Consider the following 26324-nt stretch of genomic DNA (forward strand, 5'->3'; position numbering starts at 1 on the left):
GTTTGAAAGAAAATCAGGTTGAGATCTGTAAGGACTGAATGCAAACAGATCACTGGTTTTCAAAATCTGATGACTGTAGTAAGTGGGGAAAATTTGGGAAACATTTCCAAATGATAAAACTAGCAGCTGGCTAATAATTTCCAATTACCTATAAAGTTATTCCAATATTACCTATAAATAAAACGCATTTATTTCAGATGTAGTCTTTTTCAGAACTGGTCTGTGTAAATTTCCTGAGAAATCAGAATTAAATAATTCCTCTTTCCTAATAATCATGACCAGTGATATTTATGGCACTTCTAATTAAGAGGGTACAACTGCTAACAAATAACTTTATATGACTTAGAATGGTGGCAGTAAAGGAGGACTCAGGGAATCTGGGGCATGACGCCCTGACCTTGGCTGGCTGAATCCCCAGAAAGACTGCAGGGTTCGTTAATGCAGCACACACTCATAGTTCCTGCTATTCCAGCTGCAGTACCAGGCACTGCTCCGCAGGAGACAGAGGACAGTGAGGTAGCAATGGTGCCTCAGAAACACTGAGCAGGGGAGTTTGGAGAAAGAACAACAGGACAAGACAGAGTGGCAGAGGGACAGAAGCAGGAAATAGCAATCCAGTCTGGGAGCAGCAAGGGTAGAAAGCAGAATAGTTAACAGAACCTTGCAAAGGTCAAAGTGGAAGGGACAAGAGAACTCAGGGAGGGGACCAAGCCAGAAGCAGAGAAAAGACACAAGCAGAGAGTACCTGAGACAGAGTTAACGAGAGGGCTCTGAGCCAGAAGCAAGAGGTGAGGAGAAGCTGAGTCTTCTGGGTCTTTTTTTTCCCCTGCTGAATAGAGCCTTGATTATAGTGCTACCCAATGTCTGATAAATTTCAGTCTATTAACATTTCATGGCAAGAACCACATGAATGCAAAAGGCACCCCAAAGCTATGAACCTTGAATCAAGTGTGGGAGAAAAACTCCTTCCACAGTTGCAATTAACTCCCCAATTTAGGTCGAATATTATAAAGGGTGATTTTTCAAAAAAAAATTTTTTTTTTACCACCAGGTTTATTTTAGTTCCCACTCCAGCCTAATGATCCTAATGTGAGTCCTCTTTTTTTGTTCATAACAGCTGTTCTTTTGAACCTTCTGAATAGGCATCTGATTTAGATCTGAAGGAAGTCATTTTAGAAGTTGGTGCAGACTCGCATAAGCACAACTCGGATAAATCTAAGCCTGTGCAACACAGACTTCTCTAAAGAGCAAGAAATCTGGTGGCCAGCAAGGAGTTAAAGTTACTATTAAATCTAAACCCAGTGGACACGTTTTCTTCCTTCAGGCTGTAAATTCAGGCATAAGTGGTTTCAAGACTATTCCCTACTTTTGAATTTAATATAAAAATGTATCTGCAGCACAACTACTAAAGGAGAAAAACTCTTTCAATTTTATTGGATCTCAGCTCCATTATGACTTTGTGGTCTCTGTTGCAGAAAAACATTCTCGGATAATGAGCTTCTACATCATTAAATTGGAAACGAAATAGTAGTTGTTGGTAACAGCCACTGCATGAACTGTCTGGCTTTTGACCCACCATCTTGATGACTGGTTTACTTGCCCACTCTGGGGTAGGGTTTTAGGTGAATGCAATAAATAAGTCTAACTTGACCAAGACTACATTTATGTCCCATGCAATTACTATAGAAAATTACAACAGAGACAGGTCTAAAAAGTCATTCAAGCTATTTTTTCCCTATAGGAAAAAAATAAAAAAAGAAATGGGGCCTTAAGAAATTTAAACATAGCATATATTGAAGTGCAAACCCACTACAATGGTCATTTAAATACTTACAATTCCATCTCTATCTGGTGAACCTCTGTAACAGAAAGAAATTGATAACTGTTATGAAAATGAATCTTTCTTGCTACACAGATTAAAGTACAATACCCACCACCCTCGCTCTCCCCACGTTCCTGCCCCCCGTAAACCTGGCTAATGAAAACTAAATCAAAACAAACTAGTTGAATAATATTTGAGTGTGGGGTATGTGCATGTGTGTGTGGGAGGGAGATTCGCATTTAAAAACTGAAATCCAAAAGGCACAAGTTGGTGTGTGATGCTTTGTCCACTTTTGAGAGGAGAGTTCATTAAAGAGTCTGTCCAGTCTAGCTGGCTTCATTTAAAACCACCACAAGTCATGTTAACCAGTTTGATTTCTCACTGTTTCACCTATAAGTGGTCCTGAATTGTCTCCTATAAGGTGAAACTTCTGTGGTATTTTTCAACTTATTTTGAGAATCTGTACTCTCTTCCATATTTCTATATTTACCTCTCCTCCCCCCTGTAGGAAAGCAGGAAACGGTGGGCAATATTTTACTAAATGTCTCCCTCTATGACTAAAGTCCAGGACAGCTGTTCTATGGTGGCACTGTGCTGTGGTGGTTAGGAGCAAGGGCTTTAGAGTAAGATAAATCTGGATAGCTAGATTCTATCAGTTAATAGTTCTGTGACCTTGAACATGTTATGTAAACTTTCTAAGCCAGTTTAAATAAGATAACACATATAAATAACTTGTAACAGTTCCTGACACATACTCAGTATTCAAAAGTTTTAGTTAATTATAATTTCCTTTTTCTTTTTTTTTTCATGATGTCTCTTCACTGGGAACACAAAACTGCCCACTTGCAGCCATATTGGACTTTAGAGCAGTGAAGGAGAGGTGTTATAATGCTACTTTGGGAAACTGAACTGAAGGGGCAGAGGAAAGGAAAAGCAACAGGGTAGCCACTGTACCTTGTAACTTCCTATTTTAAATCACTCTGTAAGGAGCTAAAAGGATGTCACTCTACTAACAAGGGGACCAGAATTATTCTTGAAAGGGACCTGCATTGTTTGGAAGAAAACCTTAATAAATGCTTGGGGGTGGACTGTGACATCTTGAGGAGTTTTGTGGGGTTGAAACTATTCTTTAGGAAGAGAGACCAGGTAAACATAATTTTTATTGCTTCATAAGCAGGGTCAATAAGAAGGGGGAGGGAGGGAGCAAGGGGGGAGAGGAGAGAGAGAGAGGAATGCAGAGTTGGTGGTATGCCATCTGGGCTCCAATATGTGATTTCCTCTTCCCCATCAACATCCCTTCAAAATTAGCAGAATATTCAACTTGGATTATAAAACGTGTGATAGAGTGCACCATTTTCATACTTGGTGAGTTCTGTGTCCACATATATGCAGGTGTGAATCAGTGATACAGGGGCGAAAAGCAGAGTGGACCCTGATATTGAAAAACCATGGGGGTTGACAGAAATCTTGGGATCTTTGGATATTCCCTGGACATGGGAATTAAACAGTTCAAAGAAATTTCTTCTCAAATAGAAAGATGGGAAGAATCTCAGCTGATAAAAGTTATAATTTATTGAGCAAATATTGAGTGCTCATAACAAGCCAGGAACTTGGTCAGAACCAGGGGATAAATATAATGAGGAAGGCGGCTTATCACAGAGGCACTGAGACAGGCAAGTAAATCTAGTGGGTTATCATGGCCATAATAAGCTCAGGCTAGAAGGAAAGCAGCGACGACTGGTACCAACCCATACTCATCAAAACCAACTTTCCTTTTCCTATCTATATACTACAAAAAATGAGCATTTCTTATTAGGATTTCAATCCCTGCAATAAGAGTTGGGAGAGAGGTGATTGTATTGAGCTTTGGGGTAGAATATATTCAAAGGCACTGATCCTTGTGGGGATGCTTTTGGGCACAGCAAGCAATAGGTGGGGGGAAAAGAAGGCTCTGGAGAACAGCCTGGCTGTGGTGCTGCCCACAGATAGTCTAGGTACAAGGGGTTATCAACAGGGGACTGAAATGGGGGGCCACTTGATTCATGTCTATTGCAGCTATTGGAATGGTATCTCACAAATTTTTATCAGAAAATCTGTAATTACACATAGCAGCGTTGGAGTCCTATCCAATCCTTTATCTTATCCCTTGATGGAGATGGGGCTGGTGCTTCCTCGTAAGGAGGCAGTAAACATGGTAGTTAAGAACACTAGCTCCAGTGCCCAACTACCTGGCTTCAATCAATGTAGGATTTCTTAGCTGCATAAACTAAGGCAAGTTACTTCACCCCTTTTTATCTCAGTTTCCTCATCTATAAAATATCCATAATAATAGCATATACCCCATATGGTTACTAGAAGATTCGATGAGTTAATATAAGCGAGAGCCTGAAACAGTGCCTAGAACATAGTGATTACTCATGAAATGTTATAGAGAATGATAATTATTATATAATTTGACCTAGGAGAGGGAATGGAGAGATTTTAGCAGCCACAGACATTTGGACATGTATTCTAAATTTATTTCCTAACTCCCTTATGAAGTTTTATATTTTATTTTGAAATAATTTTTTTTAATAGCAGACCCTTATATTTACTCACTTCTACTTTATTTATTTTCTTTTTTATTGTAACATAGTTAATTATTCATATCTGTGGGGCACAGAGTTGAATATCAATACCTGTGTGTAATATGTGATGCTCAAATCAGGACAATATATTCGACTTCTATTTTAAAACTAATTATGTACCATGGACCATGGCCTCTATTTGGAAACTACTTTCACAGCGACTGCCTTTCTCTTTTACTGTTCTGTTTGTCTAGATTATGATTTTGCCTGATGCTTTTTCTTCTGGGTAATAAAAGCATAGGCACTAGAGTCTAGACTAGAATACTGACTCCAAGTCTTATTTTCTGGGTAACCTTTAGCAAGTTACTTAATCCCCTTTGGCACTGATTTCTCATCTCTAACACTGAGATATTACTATAACTTGATTGAATTACTTTGAGGATTACAAAGGATATCAGTGCAACAAAATATCCTGCGCAGGGCCTGCTACTTAGTGCAGGCTCACTCCCTTCCTCTCTCTTTCAGCCACTGTAATGAGATCAAATCAGGAAGCTCTGGTCCTAACCCCATTCTCTATCTGTCTATCTAAGGAGGTTCAATCAGCTGAAGTTGGTGCTGGCCTCTACCCTAGCAGGTTGCTTAGCAACCCTGAGCAAGTTGCAACAGCCCTGAACACAGTTTGTACCAACAAGGTTTCAATGATCACAGACCAACGTACGAATTCACCGAAGCTGAAGGGACAGCAAATTGCCAGAGCATATCTCCACCCCTTCACATTTATGATTCCTTTTCCTGGAATGATATATGATCCAGCTAGAGTGGGGGTTCATGGAAAACAAAGGCTTATACAAGACAGTTTGTCCTTTGATCGTCGCTGGTGGTAGAACCAGTGTGCAGCTAATTTGCTATAAGGCAAGTAATTTGGGGCACTTGAATGATAAGAAAAGGAGAGATGCTGGGATTCTACAAGCAAATGTGTCATTAGAGTATCTCAGAGAAACTGGGCATCTACCCAAAGCCACAAGGAAAAACTTGCTTATTTTCATATCTTTAGAAATGGTGATGGAAGAGCTGTGCTTTGACCACATGCAAATCACACGTAAATAAGCCTAGCAGCTTTTTTTTAAAAAAAAGTTTTTTCACACGCCAGAAATATCTGGTGCGGTCACTTACAGGCACTGTCTTCATAGAAAAACGGATCTGGTTTCTGCTGATGATGTTCTCTTGAGATGCACGTAATAGTGTTCCACATGACTCGTGGCACATTGTCAACAGACGTTGCCAACAGATTGACTGCTACAGTGTCTGACCCTGTAGGGAAACTAGATTCCATCTAGTGCAAACCTTTTTTTATAGGTGAGGAAACTGAGGCCCACCAAAAGAAAGTGTATTTCCCAAGGCTGTGGAGCTATTGGCAGTGCCAGGACTAGAGCCCAGATCTTCTGACACTACAAAAGGGACCATCACCCATACTGGGAGGCTAATGTTCAGAAAATGGCAAATTTCTTAAGAGACAATGTAAATTATATAATCATCAGAAAAATATTCCTAACTCAGTTATTTAGAAAAATTTGCAGGACTATAGTAAATGTGATTTCCATGAATTATTTACCAAAATAAAAAGAAGGAAATATAGGAACAGGAGACTTAACATTTGTTATCTAGACAAAAAATAACTTTGTTCCCCCAATCCTTTACACTCTCTGGCTTAAAAACCTTTAAGGTTTCAAGGTGGCCCATTGCCTGAGGAAGGAAGCCCAGACACATGGGTCAGGCCCTGGGGCCCTTGCTACCTGGCCCTGATCTTTCCAGCCTTGCCTCCCATTATTAATCACCCTTACCTTTAGCCTCCAGGTGGACAAACTGCCCCATTTGTCTTGTCCTAAATGCCTACTGGACTTTTCCACTTCTCTGCTTTTGCGTTTGTTATTCCTTTAGCATAAAATACATATCCTCATCTTCTTGAAGGCCAAATTTAAAGCTCCTCCCTCCCTGCAGTACCACTGATCATCAGTCCAAATATGAACATTCTCATGCTAAAATTCCCATAAAATTCCATTTTAATTGCTCATAAGGAATTTGTATCAGCAATAATAAGAACAGTAGCAGTTGCCATTTACTAAGGACTAGGTACCATAGTAGGCATTTCAAATACATTGTGTTATTCAGTTGTATGAAAGATATTTTAATTTATTTGGTAGATATTTTATCCCATGGATTATAGGTTGGAAGACAATAACACAGGGAAATGCTCAGCACCTTGTGATAAAATGTACAGAGTGAAAAGCTAAAGGTGAGAATAAAAGTGGCCCTCTTCATTTTTACCTGTGTCCAAACAACTACTGATTTTCCTATTTTTTAACTTACTTTCAGGGATCTAACCAAATGAAAGGTTTAATGGGCTCAATTCTGATATACAGCAGCCCACGCCCGATGTGCATTTCTCCCCAGTCACAACCAGCTGCAGCTGAGTAGTGGTGCTCTCCTTTGCTGGTCTTGGGCTGGAATCCCAAGCTCCTGGCCAGCTAACTTCTTGTATTTCAGTTGCTTGCTTAGCTCAGAAAGACACCTGAGATTTTACATTGAGACAAATACTTCTGAAGGAGAATTCAAGAAGGTCAAATAAATGGAGTAAAACTGTTATGTCCTTGGACATTTTCAAGGGTCTGTCAGTATCTGTGGGAAATTGATTCTCTAGGATATAATCATTTAAACATGTAAAAGCATCCTCACAGTTGTTTCTGGCATTGACTTCTCATTCACAGCCAGAATCCTATCACTCCTGTGAATTCTGTGAATTCTGTTGATTGACAATTGTGCTGGCATAAAGTCTCGGCATCTCAGGTAAGAGCTTTGGGACGTTTTATAGTCTATGTTTGTTTCTGGCTAGGCCTAATCTACCTAAACAGATGTTTTGTTGTTTCTTCATTTCAGACACTAGGAGCAACCCTGAAAGCGGTCATGAATGCTTTTAGTCCCCCCCAAAAGCAACAGTCATATTTTCTGCTTCCCAAGGATGCTGGAAAGTGTGGATATCAGGTTGTAAAAAAAATAACACATGATGAAAAACTGAATACATGATGAAAAATCTTCACCTTTTTAGCACAAACCCAAGAGCTGTTTATGACAAACAACTACAGTTTACCCAGAAATGGGGAGAGCTACAGAATAGTACACAATATCCAAGAAATCTCTGCAGCAATCTTAAAGGGACGGTGATAACGGCATCCCTTACGCAAGTAGATTTTGGGGGGAGGCAAACTCTTAAAGTACATACGTAGAGTCAGTGTCCTTTTCTTTCTTCCGTATTCCAAAGGCCTTCCTTGTACGTTTTTTCAATCCTGTGGAAAAACAGCCGAGGGTTAAAGAAATCTATCAGCAACATTCAAGTGAACATATATTTTGAAAGCTGCAACACACCAGTTGAACTTGAATGTTCAAAAAAGCAGTGAAAGTCCCTTCAGTTGTATATATATTTATATGTGTATGCATGTGGATATGATTCATTGTTACATTTTCAACAGATGTTTATCAGGGGCTTGGTACTGTAAGTTCTTAGCACTACAAGCAACATAAGGCTGTACGGGTACGGAGAAGATTGAAAGCTTTTCTTAGACTGCTATTATTCATCACCCAAACTGTGGCTCTGCCAAGAAGCAATATCACAGATTTAGAAGAATATCCATTTCCAGGTTGGACAAATTCCTGAGACTGGGATAATACCAAGACACAGATTATATGAACCATATCAAGACAGCTACACTGGCCGTCATGACACATCTTTGTCTCCCGGACTAGATTATTAACCATTCTCTGAACATACCCTGACATTTGCATTCCAATATCTCTTTCTTCCTTGTGGGGTCCTTACCTCTGCTTGAAATGTTTTCCCTATTTTGTCAACATTTAGAATTTCAATTTGTCCTTAAGGCCCAGGCCAAAGGCCACCTCCCCTGTGAGGGCCTCTCAATCCTACTGGCGCAGGACACTGACTATTCTTTGCTCCCCCAAAATGTTGCTCTTATATGTGTTATAATATGCCAAACAGTACCCCTTACTCCTTTCTGTGTCAGTTTCCCTCATAGGCTAAGAGCCTTTCCAGGACAGAGGCCAACACTCCTTCATTTGTATGTTCCCTATGTCTAGTACATGTACCAGATAATAACCTGTTGACTTAAAATATATTCCAGGAAGCACCATTCAGGCAGCACTGGGATAAGAAGACCCCTTTCTTCCATCTGGACAAAACAAGCCCAGTCTTGGTTCTTCCATTCTCATCCTGTCAAGCCTCTGTTTGGTCTTCCCATCTTCCACATGTTCCATAGTTACACACAGGGCTTATGTTTCTTATGTTAGCCAACATTATTCAAGTATACTAAATACCTATGTATTCAAAACCCTAGACTTGTCACTGGTGATTTGGAAAATCTTCTTGGAAACTGGAGCTGGAAAAGCCACTGGTATTTCAGGATTTGTTTGGCACTGCCAGGTGGAACAGAGGGAAAAAACACTGACAGAATCAGTGATTTGATGACACCTTCTTCCAAAATATGTGAGTCAGCCCCAACCACTCAGATTATCTGAGTCATTTATTATCTGACTCTTATGATTCTACTCAAATATAATCTCTAAAACGTCTCTGTGCAGCCTAACTTTGCATTTTAATAATCATTCCATTTAAGACATTCAGGTCTTCAAAATGTCAATGTTTGTTTTTTTAAAATAATCTCCTCCCACATAAAGCTATTCTCCACTACTCTCCACGTGATCCGTTTACAGCAGAGCATATTGACATTTAAAACCACCCACCCATAATATTTAGAAACACCTTCCTCCTTTCATTTTTAATTTTGTTTGTTAAAAATTTTCTTCTTCTTCACCTCTATTGCCTTATTCCCACATAGGGACAAAATATCATAGTTGTATTGCCATAATTTTCTTCCTACCATTTTCCTTGGGTTTCAAGCCTCTTAACTGGCTTCTCTATTCTTCTAATTTAGCTTTGAGCTCACAATGAATGCTATATTCACTAATCACTATTGGATTTTATAGGACTAGATAACCATTGCTATTATTATCTTATGTTTTCAAGTGCTTTATTTTCTGTAACTCGACATATGAGATAAGAGAAACCATGCCCTAACACATAGATCACAAAAATACACAAGAATTACAGTAATTCCTGTATTAAACTAGAAACAGAACAGACCCTGTCCTGTTTCTGGCTACCAGATTTGGACAATAGCCAATATGAACTAGGTCATGAACATCATGAGTTGTCCATATTCCAGTGAAAGTTTATTGCATCAGGAATCAGGAAACATGAAGTCTATTCCCAGCATCACTTCTAATTGTGTAGCTTTATACAAGTTACATCCTTCTTGCCTGTCAATCTTTTAGTCTGTAACAAATCAGCCCATAATAAAAGATAAAAGAATTTACACACCTTCCCCAAATTTTGTGCCCATCTGTCACTTTAGTTTCACTGGAAATCATGTTTCCAATACATGGAATACATTTACACATGGAATGTAGATAGGAATATACTAAAGACGTAAAATTCCAGAAAAATAAACGAATCAAATTGTTGAATAAGAAAAAGCATTGAAAACATTTTCCCCCGTGAGAAGTGGAAGGACTTGAGAAATTTAGAAAACTCAGAAGAAAACTTTGAAAGAGTAAAGCAAAGTTATAATATGTAAAAGTTATTCATATCTTAACAGATCTTTGAGAAGATCCAAGAAGAAGCAATCACAACAACTGCATTAAAAGTGAATGGTCAAGGTGTGGTCATGTCTTTCGAAGGTTTATCAAAATATATTCAAAGAAACTCTTCAAACAAGCAATGATAGTCAAGGATCCTGTAGGAATAACAGCTTTAAGACACTGTTTGATAATTTGATAAGCTTAAAAACACTATATCCAATGATTTTCCACTCCTGAGTCCGTAATGCCATGAAGATTTTAAAGTCAATTTCTACAGTATAATTGTTTCTGGGGTCGGTTATGAGTTTTCACCAACTATTTTTTACCAAATATGGGACGGCAAAAATTACGTGTTTTTGAGAAATGAAGTGGCTTTTCCCTTGCCAACATGAAAACAAAGAAATCTAAAGGGGAAGAATTTTATTGACCTGATAATCTGTAGCTAGAACGGTCCTCTCTCAAGCTGTGGAACTGAGAACACCTTCCTGGGTGGACCCAGAACTGCAGTCTTGGATCAGCCACACTGAGAGTTGGCCTGTGTCTCTAGCTTCACCTAATTTGTATTCCTTCAGTTTCCCTTGGCGTTACAAGAAAAGCTAGTGAAATTTAGAAACAACAACAACAACAAAAAACCACAAAAGAGTTAAAACTAGACGGATTCTTAAGAGGTTGAAGTGCTTATTTAAATCTAGGCAGTCCTGGATATGATGTTATAAAATAATTATATAAGGCTCCGCATATATGGAAACTGATGATAGTGATAGCACAAAAAATGCATTCAGAGTAGGAAGAAGTTTCGTCATTGTAACTCTACTAGCCACCATTTCTGAGGTCCTACCTATGGGCCAGGTACTCGTTGCTTTGCATATGTTGTCTCATTTAATTCCCTTACAAACATTGTGAAAACATTGGCTATGTTTTCTTCTCAAGTAATGAGCCTGAGGGTTTGCCTCAGTTAGGTTTCATCATCATCATCATCATCATCATCATCATCATCATCATCTGTGGTGAGAAAACCGATGGTCCTCTCTTCCTCTGCTGTTCCCCCAAATGTTGGGGTCCTTTAGGGCTTTGTCCTAGGTTCTTCTACACTCACGCCCTGGAGCAATCTTATCTGTTCACTTGGTTTCATTTACCATATGTATGCAGATAAATCCTGAATCTATAAGTGAGGCCCAGTGCTACCTCATGAGCTTCTGAAGGATAGTACCTTTCCTACTCAGGCTTTCACGGAGACACCATATTTCTTCAAAAGCCTTTAGGCTCTACTTATAATATATGTATGTAATCAAAGCTGTAAAGGTATGCCCAACCATTAGTTTCAGATTATTTTGTGAATAAAATTTACCTTAAAATTAAATAGTTCTCCCTCCAATGATCAATGGATAAACAAAATTTGGTATGTCCATAAAATGGAATATTATTCAGTCGTAAAAAGGAATAAAATACTGATACATGCTACCTATGAATGAACCTTAAAAACATGCTAAGTGAAAAGAGCCAAATGCAAAAAAGCCACATGTTGTGTGATTTTGTTTATATGAAATATCCAGAACAGGCAAATTTATGGATGTAGAGAGCAGATGGGAGGTTGACAGGGTCTGGGTGAGGAGGCAAATGTGGAGAGTGACTGCTTCACAGGCACAAGGTTTCCTTTTGGGGTGATAAGTTCTGAAACTAGATAGTGGTGATGGTTGTACAACATTGAGAATGTACTAAACGCCACTGAGTTTTATACTCTAAAATGGCCAGAATAGTGTTTGTATTTTACCACAACAAAAAAGAAATGAAATAGTTCAAGCCAGACAATTCTGTGATAAGGGGGGGAAAGATGGGAGGGAGTGGGGAAGAAAAGGGAAAAACTAGGCAGTTTGGCTTAAAAGCTTGGGATCTCTGTTACTGTTTTTGTTTTGTTTTGTTCCATTTTGCCAAAGTTGTCAAATATTTAGTAAATAAATAAGGATTTATATAGTCACAAATTTGCGTTCATAGTGACCTCCACTATCAAGAAAGTAATATTTCCGTAAGAATTTACAGCAGAACATCCAGCTTTTCTCTTTCATGTGCCAGATGTTTACCAAGTTCTTCATAAACACATTTTATGTTGCTTGCTCCTTTGATCTTTTCTCATAAGATCAAAATATCACATTAATCCCACTAGATGGTAAGCTGCATGAAGTCAGCAACTCTATCCACGTGGGTGTCTTGTTTATTTCACCTCCAGATAGTATCACATGGACAGAACATTCTTCAAAATCACTTGCTCAATTGTATTGAAGGAGAGGCATTATTTCTCAATTCCCTTTTCAAACTACAAGGTAAGCCCCACTGGAAGTTTATGAAGTCAATTTGTCAGGGTGAAACCTCCATTTTAGAAATGAAAAAGAAGCGAAAAAGTAAGTGTGCATTGCCTATAGAAAAGATAAATACCATTGCATAAAACTCTTGGCTTCCGTTGTAAATGTGGTAAGAGTTTGCAAACCGGGTGGTGATGTAAGACAAATTTCTTATGATAGGTTACAAGTGAAAAAAGTTTGAAAGTCTTTTTATTAAAAACTTTCTTTTTGAAAAGATTGTTTTGGGGCTGGCTGGTTAGCTCAGCTGGTTAGAGCATGGTGTTATAACACCAAGGTCAAGGGCTTGGATCTCCATAGTGGCCAGCTGCCAAAGAAAAGAGAAAGAAAATTTTTAATTTGAAACACAAATTATTGTGTTTACTGGTGATCTTCCTCTGAAAATTCCCTAAACTAATTAAAAACACACACTAAATTTTTTTACTAAATATTTGACAACTTTGGCAAAACGAACGAATAGATACCTGAGAACTTCCTGGCTTTAAGAGTATATATGCCTGCGGACGAAGAAGAGACAGTATAGCAGAAAAAAATTACCTCTATTTTCTATTTTCTTTTCTCCTGAGTACAACTGTACTGTAGGGATTCATTAAGTAAACGCTAATTCTGAATTTGAGCCACCTTTACATGTTACACGGAAAATAGAATTGTTCAGAGAGAACTTCCAAAAGGGAAGTTTGGACTCTATAGAATATAATAATTTTAAGTAAAACATCAAAATTTGTTACTCAGAAGAATCTATGGGTTTTTTACTTGATTGGTTTTTTTTTTTTCCTTTTTGTCTTTTTTTTCGTGTCCAGCAACGGATCGCAACCCTCAGTGTCGCGCCCACACCGGACCGGGACCGCACGGGATCGCAACCCTCAGTGTTGCTCCCACGCCTCGCTCAGCCAGTGAGCTGGAACCGGTCTGCACGTGGGATCCGAACCCTCGGCGGGAGCACCTGCCGCGCTTCCCAAGCGGCGCACTGTAGCAGTGGCCACCGGGCCGGCCCTACTTGATTGGTTTTATATCTTCTGTTTCATTTATCATACCTGAGATGTTTTTCTTCCTAAAAATGAAGACTGGTTCTGTAGATGGACAGGTTGAGGTAACACTCCTGGAGCTGAGTCCCAAACAGGAGATATCAAGGTGTTAGCGTCCTGTAGGCAGACGCTGAGGACTAGCTGCAGAGAAGACATTGCTGGCCTTAACCAGGGATGCTATCCTGTCAAGTAGAAGTGTGAGTGTGGGGTCCTGCCAATAACCCCTCCTTTCTCTCCTCGTTCTGAATCCCTCCCTTCCAAATGCTAGCTGGTAAGACAACAACAAGGAGAGACCAAAAGTGGAATGGCTACCTCCCCCTCAGCATCTTGGCAGCCATTGGTTTATCATCTGTGTTATCTTAAAGAGGCTGGGATGGGAAGAGATGTGGGGCAGGTGTAGCTGACAGAAGAGCCCAATACAAAGCCCGTTCTAACACTAGAGGTGGGTTGAGGGGAGCCTGCAGGTAAGGATGTTCTGTGTCTTTGATTGTTGGAGGAGAGAGCCCCTTTGAAATCACTGCTTTTTGCCAACCTTCCTTACTTATCTCACAGTCTTGGTTCCTTGAATAGCTGTTTATTATGATGTTAAACCCCCCATGTAAACTTACTGCCTTTAAAATTGTTGAAAAGGCATCACTTTTACAGATCATGCTCCTGGGGTGCACTTAATCCTGCTCCCACCCCTTCCCATACAGTGCTTTTGAGCAAAGCTTAGAGAAGGCAGGGACTAGGAACAAAGCCAGCTCCACGAGTGACCTAGAGCTCTGGGGGGAGAAGAGGAGCCTTTGGAAGAGGAGGCAGAGCTGCAGCTATGTCTGTTTAGGATCAGCTTTGTATCTCATGAATATTCATAACCAATAAAAATAAATAAATAAGTAAATATCATATGACTTACTTGTAAAATTAATAAATTATATTTACCTGTAAAATTAAAAAAAAAAAAAAAAGAACACAGTTAATAGAGGAATGCAACCCATCCCTTCACCCTCATGTATCTCCTCGGAAGCACACAAATGCGCTCTCCCCAAAATAGAAGCAGGGAGACAGGGTGGAAGAGAGCAGAATGCATGGCTTTCTTTAGAATCCAAAGATCTGGGTTCGAATCCCAATTAGAATACTTGCTGGCTGTCATTTGCAGCAACACTGACAGAGAATCTAAGAGGTGCTGTGCTAGTTTCCATATAAGATTCATGTCCTCACAGGACATAGGGTTTGGAGAAACAACCTCTATTTCTCTTTCTGTTATCACTAGGATTGAGGGTAAGGCAGCTCTTGTTTACTGAGTACTTTGTAAGTGCCAGGCACTGTGCCCTTTATACAGACTAGTCCTCTGAACAGTGCCAGAAGGTATTACTAATCCCTTATTTATGGACTAAGAAACAGACTCAAAGTAAGTGCCTCTTCCAAAGCCAAACAAACAAGTAAAAAGAACAAGATTTTGAGCCAGGTGTGTTTGGCTCCAAAGCCAAGCAGCTTCTTATAGAGTAGTCATGGTGATTATTGCTGTATCCAGAGCAATGCCTGGTACAAGGTGAACACATCATCAACGTTTGTTTAATAATTTTTTTTAAAAGTCCACTCAGTGTTTGTTTAATAATTAAATGCTCAATATCACTGAACATCCAGGAAATGCAAATCAAAACCACACCGAGATACCACCTCACTCCAGTTAAGATGGCTAACATCCAAAAGACTGAGAATGGTAAGTGCTGGAGAGGTTGTGGAGAAAAAGGAACCCTCATCCACTGTTGGTGGGGCTGCAAAATGGTGCAGCCTTTATGGAAAATGGTATGGAGATTCCTCAAACAATTACAGATCAATCTACCATATGACCCAGTGATTCCACTGCTGGGAATATAGCCAGAGGAATGGAAATCATCATGCTGCAGGGATACCTGTACTCCAGTGTTTATTGAAGTCTTATGTACAATAGCCAAGAGCTGGAACCAGCCCAAATGTCCATCATCAGATGAGTGGATAAGGAAACTGTGGTATATCTACACAATGGAATACTACTCTGCTATAAAAAAGAATGAAATACTGCCATTCGCAACAACATGGATGGACTTAGAGAAAATTATATTAAGTGAAACAAGTCAGGCACAGAAAGAGAAATACCACATGTTCTCACTTATTTGTGGGAGCTAAAAATTAATAAATAAATAAACATACAAACAAATAAAGGGTGGGGGTGGGGGGAAGAAAACAGAATAACCACAAAAATTCCTTGAACTATTTAAGTCAAGTATACAGATATGATGGCGGGCCGAGGTGGGGGGGAGCAGGAGAGGAACAGGTAAAGGGGCATGAAAATGAACTACAATGTATTTTGAGAAGTAAAATTAAATTAAATTAAATTTAAAAAAAAAAATAAAAACAGCCTTTTCAATCCATATGTTTGCAATCCGTGTTCCATTGAAGTTCAAGTTTTTGATTATTCACTTGAGTATACAGAAATATTAGGGAAGGAAAAGGAACCCAAACCTACATGTGGTGGACCTGTCTGAATGCACACACATTAGGCCAGGGAGAGGGGTGTGCTGTGACCCCATTACATTTTAGATGGAGAATGTGCACAATGGTACTTAGAAAACCTTGATTCTGCCCAAGACACATGTTATATAAATGAAAACAAATAGACACAATTTACTGATTATTTACGGTGTTTCAGGAAATTTGTCAGGAACTTCCTTAACTTAGCCCAGCATAACCTAATAAGGCGGGAGCTATTATCGTATTGATTGTCTACTGGGGGCATGAGAAGTGACTGGGCCAGGTCACACAGAAAGTAAATGCAGACCCCAACTCACAGTCCCTCAGCCCAAGTTCAGAGTCCAGGCTCTTCATGACTTTGCAGTATCACAACTCATCTCACCCTCTTATTAAAACCGAAAAACAAAAACATGATTTTTTAAAAATAAAGACATTTTGGGCAAATTTGGACATTCTTAAATATGAAGATGGTATTTTGCATGTTTAAATCTTTATATGCTGCCCAATGAACATAAGGAGATCCCATAAATGTTAGCTAAGTGGATTATTTCTGTAATAAATGTAAATTTTCAGCTTGAGTCTTCATCAACTTAAAGGGTTACTAAAAGGTGAATCACATGTAATGGAATTACTTATTTTCTGCAGGAACCCAGGCCAAATATTTGGTCTCAGTAATAAAAAACAGACAAACGTAATTGCACTGGGCATAATGCCTCATATTGACAGCAACTCTAGACTGGCAAACTCTATTCATTACGACATTCACTGTATTTCTGTCAGGAAATATTAAGTAGCTTCGCATATCAGCTTTTCCCATAAGTTTTAAATATAGTCACTGTAATCCAATTCAGATTCTTTGTCATAAGAAAGTCTTACAGAAAGATATAAAACCAGTTAAGATAGAGGCTAGTCCCTCCCTTGATTTTTAATGATATTTATGATTTCCAGTGCCTAGGATGTAGGAGATGCTTAATAAAGGCAAGTACTAGGAAATAGGAAAAGTCAAGTTCAATGTCTAGCGGTACCTAGTATACGGTAGTCACTCAATAAATGCTTATCAGCTGCTCTACTTATTTGCAATTCTAACCAAAATGAATTGTTCAAAGTTGGTGGGCATGTGCTCTTTGGTCTGAATGCTTTATTGCAATTTTTATGTGACTCAAAGAAAATCCAGGTGATCTTTGTACTTATTAAGCACAAAGCCTCTTTACCAGATGGTGCCCCATCATGCTGACCTGAGCCTGCTGGGGCAAATCTTAATGATATACTCTACTAGCAGTGGATTGCAAAAGGGTCTGATAGAGTGAAGTTCAGACTGATATATGGAAATTCATTCTAGGAAACTAAACTGGAGATTTCTAAAAGGCAGTGAAGGGGATAATTGCCCTTAAGGGGATAAAAATAATGACTTTTTATAAAAGGAAATATTTGACTTTTTGGTGACATGGAAGATACCGTTGAAGAAAATGGTCATGGAAACAAAAGGACTTGGTGTTTGCTATGACATATTTAATGTAAAGATGGAGCTGAATGGAATTAGGGATAATTTTAAGCAGGTGAACAACTTCTATTAAGCTGTAAGTAATGTAGCAAGATACATGGGAAGCATACCTAGTTGTAAATAAAATATGAGCTTTGAGCTCCAAAATACTTTGGTTCAAATCTCATCTTCACTACCTTCGTGGGCAAGATGCTTAACCTCTCATTCTTAGTCTTCTTTGCTATCTACCATAAAAGATTTTCACAAGGTTATTAGAGTGTAAAAATCCTGTATAAAACCTAAAACACATTGTTCATCACTTTATGCAGATTTCTCTTGCTTTTCTTGGAGTTTTGATAGTTATAAAACATCTAGAAATCAGCTGTTTTAACTGATTACATAAGAGCAACTAAATGCCTGATTTCAGCACTTATAGCAGTCCCAGAGCTCTATTCCTGAGAAATAAAAATACAACATCAAAATTTGAAAGTAATCAAATTTTCAAAATCTCAAGCTTCACCTGGTTACAGCAATAATAACAAAAGCAAACTTGGTCTCAAGAAATAAAATTGACTAAAATCTACCCTAAAAGATAAGTAGGTTAGTCAATGGGTACAAAGTTAGTTAGGAGAAATAAGTTCTGGTATTCCATTGCGCAGTAAGGTGACTATAGTTAATAATAATGTATTGGACATTTCAAAAAAGCTAGAATAGAGAATTCTGAATGTTCTCACCACGAAGAAGTGTTAAATATTTGAGGTAAATTTGCTAATTACCCTGATTTGATCAGTACACAATGTATACATGTATCAAAGCATCACATGGTATCCCATAAATATGTACAATTATTATGTGTTAATTAAAAATAAAATAAAACCTAAGAAAAGATAACTAGAGATTAAAAGACACAGCAAGAAGTATACCTTTCTCATGTAGCAGGAAAATACAGCATTGCTGAAGCCTTTTCTAAGCACGAGTCTATTACAAAGTTTAATTAATTGATTGCTGTTCCCAGTGTGATCTGAAAGTAAGCCAGTGCTATTTCTAGTTGGATTAGAGGTACAGTCATCCCTCTTAGTTCCAGGACCCCCTTGAATACCAGGGATTAGTTCCAGGACCTCCTTGAATACCAAAATCTGTGGATGCTCAAGTCCCATATATTAAAAAAAGGGGTAATATTTGCACATAAGTTATGCACCTCCTCCCATATACTTTAAATCATCTCTAGATTACTTACAATGTCTGTGATGATTAACTTATGTGTCAACATGACTAGATTAAGGAATATATAGAAAACTGGTAAAGCATTATTTTTGGGTGTGTCCAGGAGGGTGCTTCTAGAAGAGATTAGCATGACAGCTTGAGTGGACTGGGTGGGAAAGCTCCACACTCAATATGGGCAGGTACCATCCAATCCACTGGAGGCCTGGAGAAAACAAAAACAGTGGAAAAGGAGAACCTCTTGCTCTACTTCCTCTGGAACTGGGATACACTCTTCCCTCCTGTCCATGGACATCTGAGACTCTTCAGCCTTTGGCTTCCAAGACTTACGCTAGTGGCATCCCCAGCTCTCAGGCCTTTGGTCTTGAACTGAGAATCACACAATCAACTTCCCTGGTTCTGAGTCTTCTGGACTTGATCTGTGCCACACTACTGACATCCAGTGTGCAGACAGCCTGTGGTGGTACCCCTCAGCCTTCCCAATCACATGAGCCAATTCTCCTAAGAAATCACCTCTCAAACATTTACATAGATATTCTATTGGTTCTGTCTCTCTGGAGAACCCTGGCTAACACAATATCTAATACAATGTAGATGCTATGTAAATAGTTGTTATACTTTATTTTTAAAATTTGTATTATTTTTATAGTTTTGGGGTTTTTTAAAATTTTTGATCTGCTGTTGGTTGAGTCTGTGAATGGGGCACCTGTGGATATGGAGGGTTGACTGTATATTGAATATGCACTTTCCTGCTCACATCCTAGTGGGGAGACACACAGGCTCTGCTTGGAGAGTAACACTTCAGACACTGGAGAAATTAATTTGACCTGATCCATTAGATCCTTGATCTGTAAAAATGGTTTCCCACTTATTCTCCTTCTCTCCTTCATTCTCTCTCCTCACACTCACTGATTTTTTTCACCCCCCTTCATCTCCAGTCCCTCCCTAGCCTGACACTGACATGTAGACAGCACTGAAGTTAATGGTTCTGCTCAGATCAACTCTGATTTTCAGGCATAAACAGAAAACTTCAATTAAATTGTAATTCACCAATCTCATTTTTTAAAAAATTCAATTTTCAACAAGAAAGTAAATCCAAAAGAAAGCAAATTGGACATTAAATGAAATGCTTTTCATATACCCTTGCCTTTTTATACTTCATCCCGGGAGAAAGGAGCAAGTCCTTTGGTAAAATCTATAAATGGTTACTACATGTACCATTTAATGCTGAGTTAAGTTCTTCAAAGGGCAATTTAAAAAGAAAGCTGGAACATATCCTCCATTGAATTATTTTGGTTCAATTCTAATCTACTACATGGAGGCAGAGAGGTAGACGAGGGGAAAGATTTACATGGTACTTCCCTTTCAACATATCACAGCTATTAGCCAATTTTACTTAGTAAAGATTCAGGAAATGTACTTCCAAAAGTGGATGGAAATGGTTTAAAAAGTTAAAAATATATAAATATGGAGTTACTTTTTAAAAAGATCAGCTATCAGATAAACACACATAAAAAGGTTTAAAAGGGAACTAAATATACAATTTAGCTTTAATTTCTTTAGAGAGGCCTTAAATGCCTTTGGGATGCATGTGGATTGATTGTGCTTGCAAGATTTACAATAATAATAATTATTCATCTATTTATCTACCTGTCCTTCATCCATTTATCCTTTGGCTATAAGTCCCAATAGGTAACAAAGTTCACTGTCATGAAATTCTTCCCGTTGGATAACATAAGTCGATCAAATTGCAATGAAAACCTGGTTTCCCTCAGTCTTTTCTCAAGTCAACGTTTTTTGGAAAATTAACCCTTTGTGGGCTTGCAGATTTATTAAGCCACCCCCTTAGCATCTTCTTCGACTAAATGATCACGTCACTGTTTCTTTTCTTTACTTATAGATCTTCTATTTCAAATATTTAAATTCATGTTTGCTGATCTACTAATAATTCTCTGGTTTACCTGGCAAGCTCAGAACATCAATTTTTTCCATCACTGGTCAGTATTCTTTTCATCAGTCTCCCAGTATTGGGCAGGGATATAATTCTAGCACATCATTCAATGCTCAGAGTCATGCAAGCTCTGGAGTATTTGAGATCACTGTCAGAAGATCCCTTCATCTTCTCATTTACTGTTTGAGAGAAAAGTAATCTGTTGAGCACCTCTTATGGGCTAGGAATTCTTCTAGGACAGAGATACAGCCTCTAATATTACCCTTGAATTATGGAAGATCAGAGATCAGTTATTACAACTCAAAAACTCCCCTTCCATTGGGTAGCTTTAGCCCTTCCTTATCTACTGATTGAAGAAACATACAGGCAAAATTGTGTGGTGTTTGAGGTAAAGAGCGACATGAGATGAGGTTGTCAAAAGCTTGTCATGCAAGTTCTTGAAGGTCAAGTTAAGGACTTTAGATTTTAAGTGGAATGGACTGTCATCAAAAGCACTGGAGTAGGAAGGTAAAATAATCTAAATATAGATCCCCCCCCAACATTTTCTATTACCTAGTATGAAAAAGCTCCAGGGCAATAGCAATTTACTTCTATGTTCACTAAATAAGCTAAATAAATAACTAGAGTGCTTTCTAGATCACCAAAAGACAAAATTATATTGAGCATTGTTTTAGTGTTAAAAGTACTATGTTGTATAATTATTTAAAACTAGCATTTGAGTTATGGTACATATTTGAGTTAATAAACAAAAATTCTATCTAACCAAAATATTTTATTTACCATAATGGCTGAACACCTGAACATTTCTTAGCTCTTAAGAGTTTTCCAGTTATGACAGTATGCAAATATGCCAATTTTGATTCAAACTAATGTAGAGCCTTCTGTTTAAACCCCCATAGCTCCTGAACTCAAACCTGTCAGAGTTTTGTTAAATTTGCAGTCAGAACTAAAATCAGATTCTAACTTTACCACTAATTAGCTATGTGATGTTGAAAAAACCATTTAATCCCTCAAGAATTCAGTTTCTACCTTCACATATTATTGCATTAAATGAGAAAATGAATTTAGGCATGTAAATAGAGTGCTACCCAAGCAAAAATTAACATCATCATCTATTCATATAATTATTATTATCATTTTAGTTTACGGTTGAAAAACTGTAAACTGTAACAGTACATATCATATAAAAGTAAACCATTCAGCTCAGTGCAAATAGTAAGGTCTCTCTGTCTTCCCTTGTTAATGTAAAAAGGGAAGGAAAATCCATTTCCCCTCATAAACCACCTAAGAGGAGATTTTCCAATTCCTTCTGTTGCATTATATTAGCTCTTAAGATTCTATAAAATCTTTTAAAATTTTCAACAACCTATCAAGATAATAACAAGTTTTCACCTGAGGCACATATAATCTAAAGCTGAACTCATCACCTTCCTCCCAAGCCAGTTCCTTTGCCAAGGTTCCCTCTCCAAGTAAATCTGTGCTATCATCCCCCAAGATGCTCCATCTCGACACTTAAAAGTACCTTAACCCCTCCATTCCCTTCCTTTCCACAGCCAAACCACCAGGGAGTGCCATTAACTCTCTTTCTTGTGTGAATTCAGTCTGCTTGCCCAGGATCCTTCCCTCGCGAAGCTCTCACCTTTCAGACATTGTCTCCAAGACTGCCATAGAAGAGAAGGGAAGAGAACATGAAAAAGTCATCTTGGATACTTAACCACCTCAGCCAAGAAGGGACAGAGTTCTGCTTATATACCATTGGCCAGAGGGGTTTGGCTTACATACCACACTGCCTTACCTAGACAGAAGAGATGCTGGAAAACAAAGCTCCTGGCTGTGAAGCCACTCCCCAGCAATAGGTCAGCACCATGGAAGGGGAGCTTGGCTCTTTGGAGGTCAGCTAGCTGTCTCTCCCTACCTGTGCATGAAGGAGCCATACCTTCCAGTATCACTTCTTTGCAGTCCTGAGCATAAGTCCTACATAATTAACTGGTTCTGTCAATTTCTACTTGTGTTACTATGAATACAGTTATACCTCTCTCAGCCTCAGTATTCATATCCATAAAATGGATCTTATCTCATAGGCTGGCTATGAAGACTAAATAAATCATGCCTGCAATAAGCTTATCAAAATCAATGGCTTACCACAATCAATAATTTCTAGAAATCGAGTCTGAATATAAAACTGACCCCAGGATAAATCCTTATAATTATTGGAATAAAAAAATCGATAGAATGGTTTACTGAATTACTTTTTTCCCCTAAAGGTGATGGTCGAAGAAGACTTTATAAGTTTTTTGTTTCTTGCTTTTCCCCCCTAAAATCACAAATTAAGCAAAAAAATCTTGTTCTTGAGTGGGGGGTTTTATTTATTTATTCCCTTTTTAATTATTAATTTTATTTTAACTTACAGGTTGTAATTGCATATACTTATGGGGTACAATCTGATATTTTGATACATATGTTGTATAATAATTGGGTCGGGGTAGTTAATGTATCCATCACCTCATGCATTCATCATTTATTTGTGGTAAAAACATTCAAAAGCTTCTCCTCTAGTTATAATGTTTTATACAAAACTTAACTGTTAACCATAGTCACCCTACTGTGCAATAGAACATCATATGCCTCCCATCTAACTGTAATTTTGTACCCATTGGCAAGCCTCTTCCTGTATTCCCTCCCCAGTTTCTGGTAAACAATGTTCTACTCTCTGCTTCTATAATAACTTTTTTTTTTCTCTCTCTCTTAGATTCCACATATGAGTGAGGTCATGTGGTATTTGTCTCTCTGTGCCTGGCTTATTTCACTGAAGGATGGGGACTTTTAATTAGTTTCCATTAAAGAACTAGAAAGGGGAAATAACATGACACATCAATTAGGCAGTTAAAATGTAGAACACCAAGGTAGAGATCGATGTCTGGTTTGGTAATAGATGAGCAAAGGGGTGTGTGTGTGTGTGTGTGTGTGTGTGTGTGTGTGTGTGTGTGTGTGAGAGAGAGAGAGAGAGAGAGAGATAAATAAGTATATATAATAATATACAATATAAATATATATGTGTCTATGTCAGGAAAGAGAAAATGCAAACTATATATCTGTTCTCTGTAGTAGTCTAGCATACTGAGCAGTTTTAGATTTTTTGAGTATGGTTTTTGCTTCTACTTCTATTATAAGTGTATCTTACTACTTTCTAAATATCTAGAACAGTGTGGTGAACCTCTATGTGCTTGAATTGTATTACTCCAACAATCCGAATCACATTTCCAGTGGCACTAATACATTTTTAGCTGAAGTTTGCTTTAGTATTTTGATTGCATTTTTCTGTTACGTACTCTAAAAAGACTTTTCAATTTATGAGACCATAACCTCATATGCAAAAGGAAAATAAAAGGTGACTTTAATGATAAAAAAAACCCAAAACAAAATAGAATAAAGCATCAGTAGAAATGCCAAGTTCAAATGCTGAATCTGAATTAAGCTAATTACGTGATGCTTTCCGCAAATGTATTTTGTTCTTCCTGGAACAGTCAAATTTACAAGAGAAATTGTATGCTTAATTCAAAGGTTTGCTAGCATCTCAGTAAACTGGCTAAGATATTTCTCCTCTGAAATAGTTGAAACCTGAGGCCAGCTCTAGTCCCTTCTTTTGTCTGATTTGATAGCTATCTAAATATAAGCACGCACCTTGTTCTTCTCTGCTATTTGGTTTAGGAAGAGCCCCCCTCAGTGATAGCAGCAGAATTCAATCTGCGCTGAACTCACCAGAAGACAGAACTCCCTACTGAAGCATTAGTTCCTGGTCTACCATATTCCTCCAGTTTTATCTGTCACTATAATTCTTTAAACATTCTACTCTGCAACCCAATGTAAATTTTCTCCATTTTAAACAAGTCTGCATATTTGTCTCCTATATATTTGCTTCTGTTTGGGTGACTTTCTCATTGGATGACCTCTCCCTCAAAGCTGACTCAGAAATGCCCCACCACACCTGCAGGAATTTGGCCTTCAGAATTGATATTTTTCCCCTTGGATTCTTCCAAACTTCAAGTAAGACTTCATTATAGAACTTATACCATTTTGCTCCATATTACAGTTTAACATTGTCTTTGTTCATTTAGGTGTTAAGCTGCTTGAAGACAGGATCCACTTCTCATTTGTCTTGTGTCCTGTCGGTGAACCTAGTTCAGTGTCCAGCACACAGCACATGTAACATTCACCGAACTGAGAAGAGGATTCTAGGCCAGGCTCAAGTATCAAAAAAGGCCTTCTCCATCCTTGTGGGATATGTGACCAAACAAGGAACTTTCAAGTTAAGACATCTTCCATCACTGAGAAAAGAACCTCCACTAACTACTTGTTTGCTAATATTCGCTTATAAAAGAGCATGTATCATAAATACTGCCAACATCCTGAGAATGAAGCAAAGTAAATGGGGAAAAAAAACCCAGAATGAAAGCTGAAATAAGGTGCGACAAGTCCAGGTACTAACGCTTGTGTACACAACATGGAAGAGACCCTCAGGCTCTCACTCAGTGCCTCTTCCTTCTTGTATTAAGGCCAGAGATACATTTGTTAATCTCCTTTTCCAGACTAGAAAGGCAGCAGCAAATTAGAAGGGCTCAAAGAAGCAAAGTTAAACATAAGTAGTCATGGCAGCCACCAGAGAAGAGATACCACATTACACCCCTCAGAAACCCAGAGAGCTTTTATCTCCAGGCTACTAGCCCAAAGTGTAACAACAGTGCCTGATTGCTATGTTGAATTATAGCACAGGGCATTCATTGATGTTCTAAGCAATAATAAATATAAAAAGTACATTTTACATGCTCTAGGTTTGGAAGAATCAACATTGTGAAAATGTCCATACTACCCAAAGTGATCTACAGATTCAGTGCAATCCCCATCAAAATACCAATGGCATTCTTCACAGAAATAGAAAAAAATTCCTAACATTCATATAGAACAACAAAAGACCATGAATAGCCAAAGCAATCCTGAGCAAAATAAATAAATAAAGCTAGAGGCATAACACTACCTGACTTTAAATTATACCACAAAGCTATAGCAACCCAAACAACATGGTACCAACATAAAAAATAGACATTTAGACCAATGCAACAGAATAGAGAACCCAGAAATTAACCCACAGACTTACGCCAACTAATATTTCACAAAGGCAACAAGAACATGCATTGAGGAAAAGACTGTCTCTTCAATAAGTGGTGCTGGAAGAATTGGACATCCATATGCAGAAGAATGAAACTAGACTTGCCTTTCACACCATATACCAACATCCATTCAAAATGGATTAAAGACTTCAGTAAAAGCCCTGAAACTCTAAAACTACTAAGGAAAAATATAGGGGAAACACTTCAGGAAGTAGACTGGACAAAGACTTTATGAATAAGACCCCAAAAGCACAAGCACCAAAAGAAAAAATAAATAAATGGGATTATATCAAACTAAAAAGCTTCTGCACAACAAAGGAAACAATCAACAGAGTAAAATGACAACCTATAAAATGGGAGAAAATATGTACAAACTATACATCTGACAAGGGATTAATATCCAGAATATACAAGGAACTCAAGCAACTACACAGTAAAGAAACAAATAACCCAATTAGAAAATGGGTAAAGAAGATACAGAGAAAAATGGCGACGGGTCTGGAGCGCCCGCGTCAGGAAACAGCGCGATCCTGAGAGCTG

The 26324-nt window shown here is 38.2% G+C and overlaps 1 protein-coding gene across 18 annotated transcripts in view; it reads right to left on the minus strand.

The window, feature by feature from the left end:
• SGIP1 (SH3-domain GRB2-like (endophilin) interacting protein 1) overlaps positions 1 to 26324 on the minus strand; it is a 203456-nt gene that overhangs the window by 102547 nt on the left and 74585 nt on the right. For 11 of the 18 annotated variants that reach the window (XM_008569017.1, XM_008569015.1, XM_008569028.1 and 8 more), the window contains exons 2-3: positions 7667 to 7730; positions 1835 to 1859 (exon numbers count right to left, since the gene is read on the minus strand). In XM_008569017.1, the coding sequence (XP_008567239.1) occupies positions 1835 to 1859; positions 7667 to 7730 (89 nt within the window). Of the gene's footprint in view, positions 1 to 745; positions 830 to 1834; positions 1860 to 7666; positions 7731 to 26324 lie in introns of all 18 variants that reach the window. The other 7 variants (XM_008569024.1, XM_008569014.1, XM_008569022.1 and 4 more) reach the window with 1 other exon arrangement.

This window comes from Galeopterus variegatus, unplaced genomic scaffold, assembly GCF_000696425.1.
Source record: "Galeopterus variegatus unplaced genomic scaffold, G_variegatus-3.0.2 Scaffold458, whole genome shotgun sequence".
In the NCBI taxonomy this organism is placed as follows: Eukaryota; Metazoa; Chordata; class Mammalia; order Dermoptera; family Cynocephalidae; genus Galeopterus; species Galeopterus variegatus.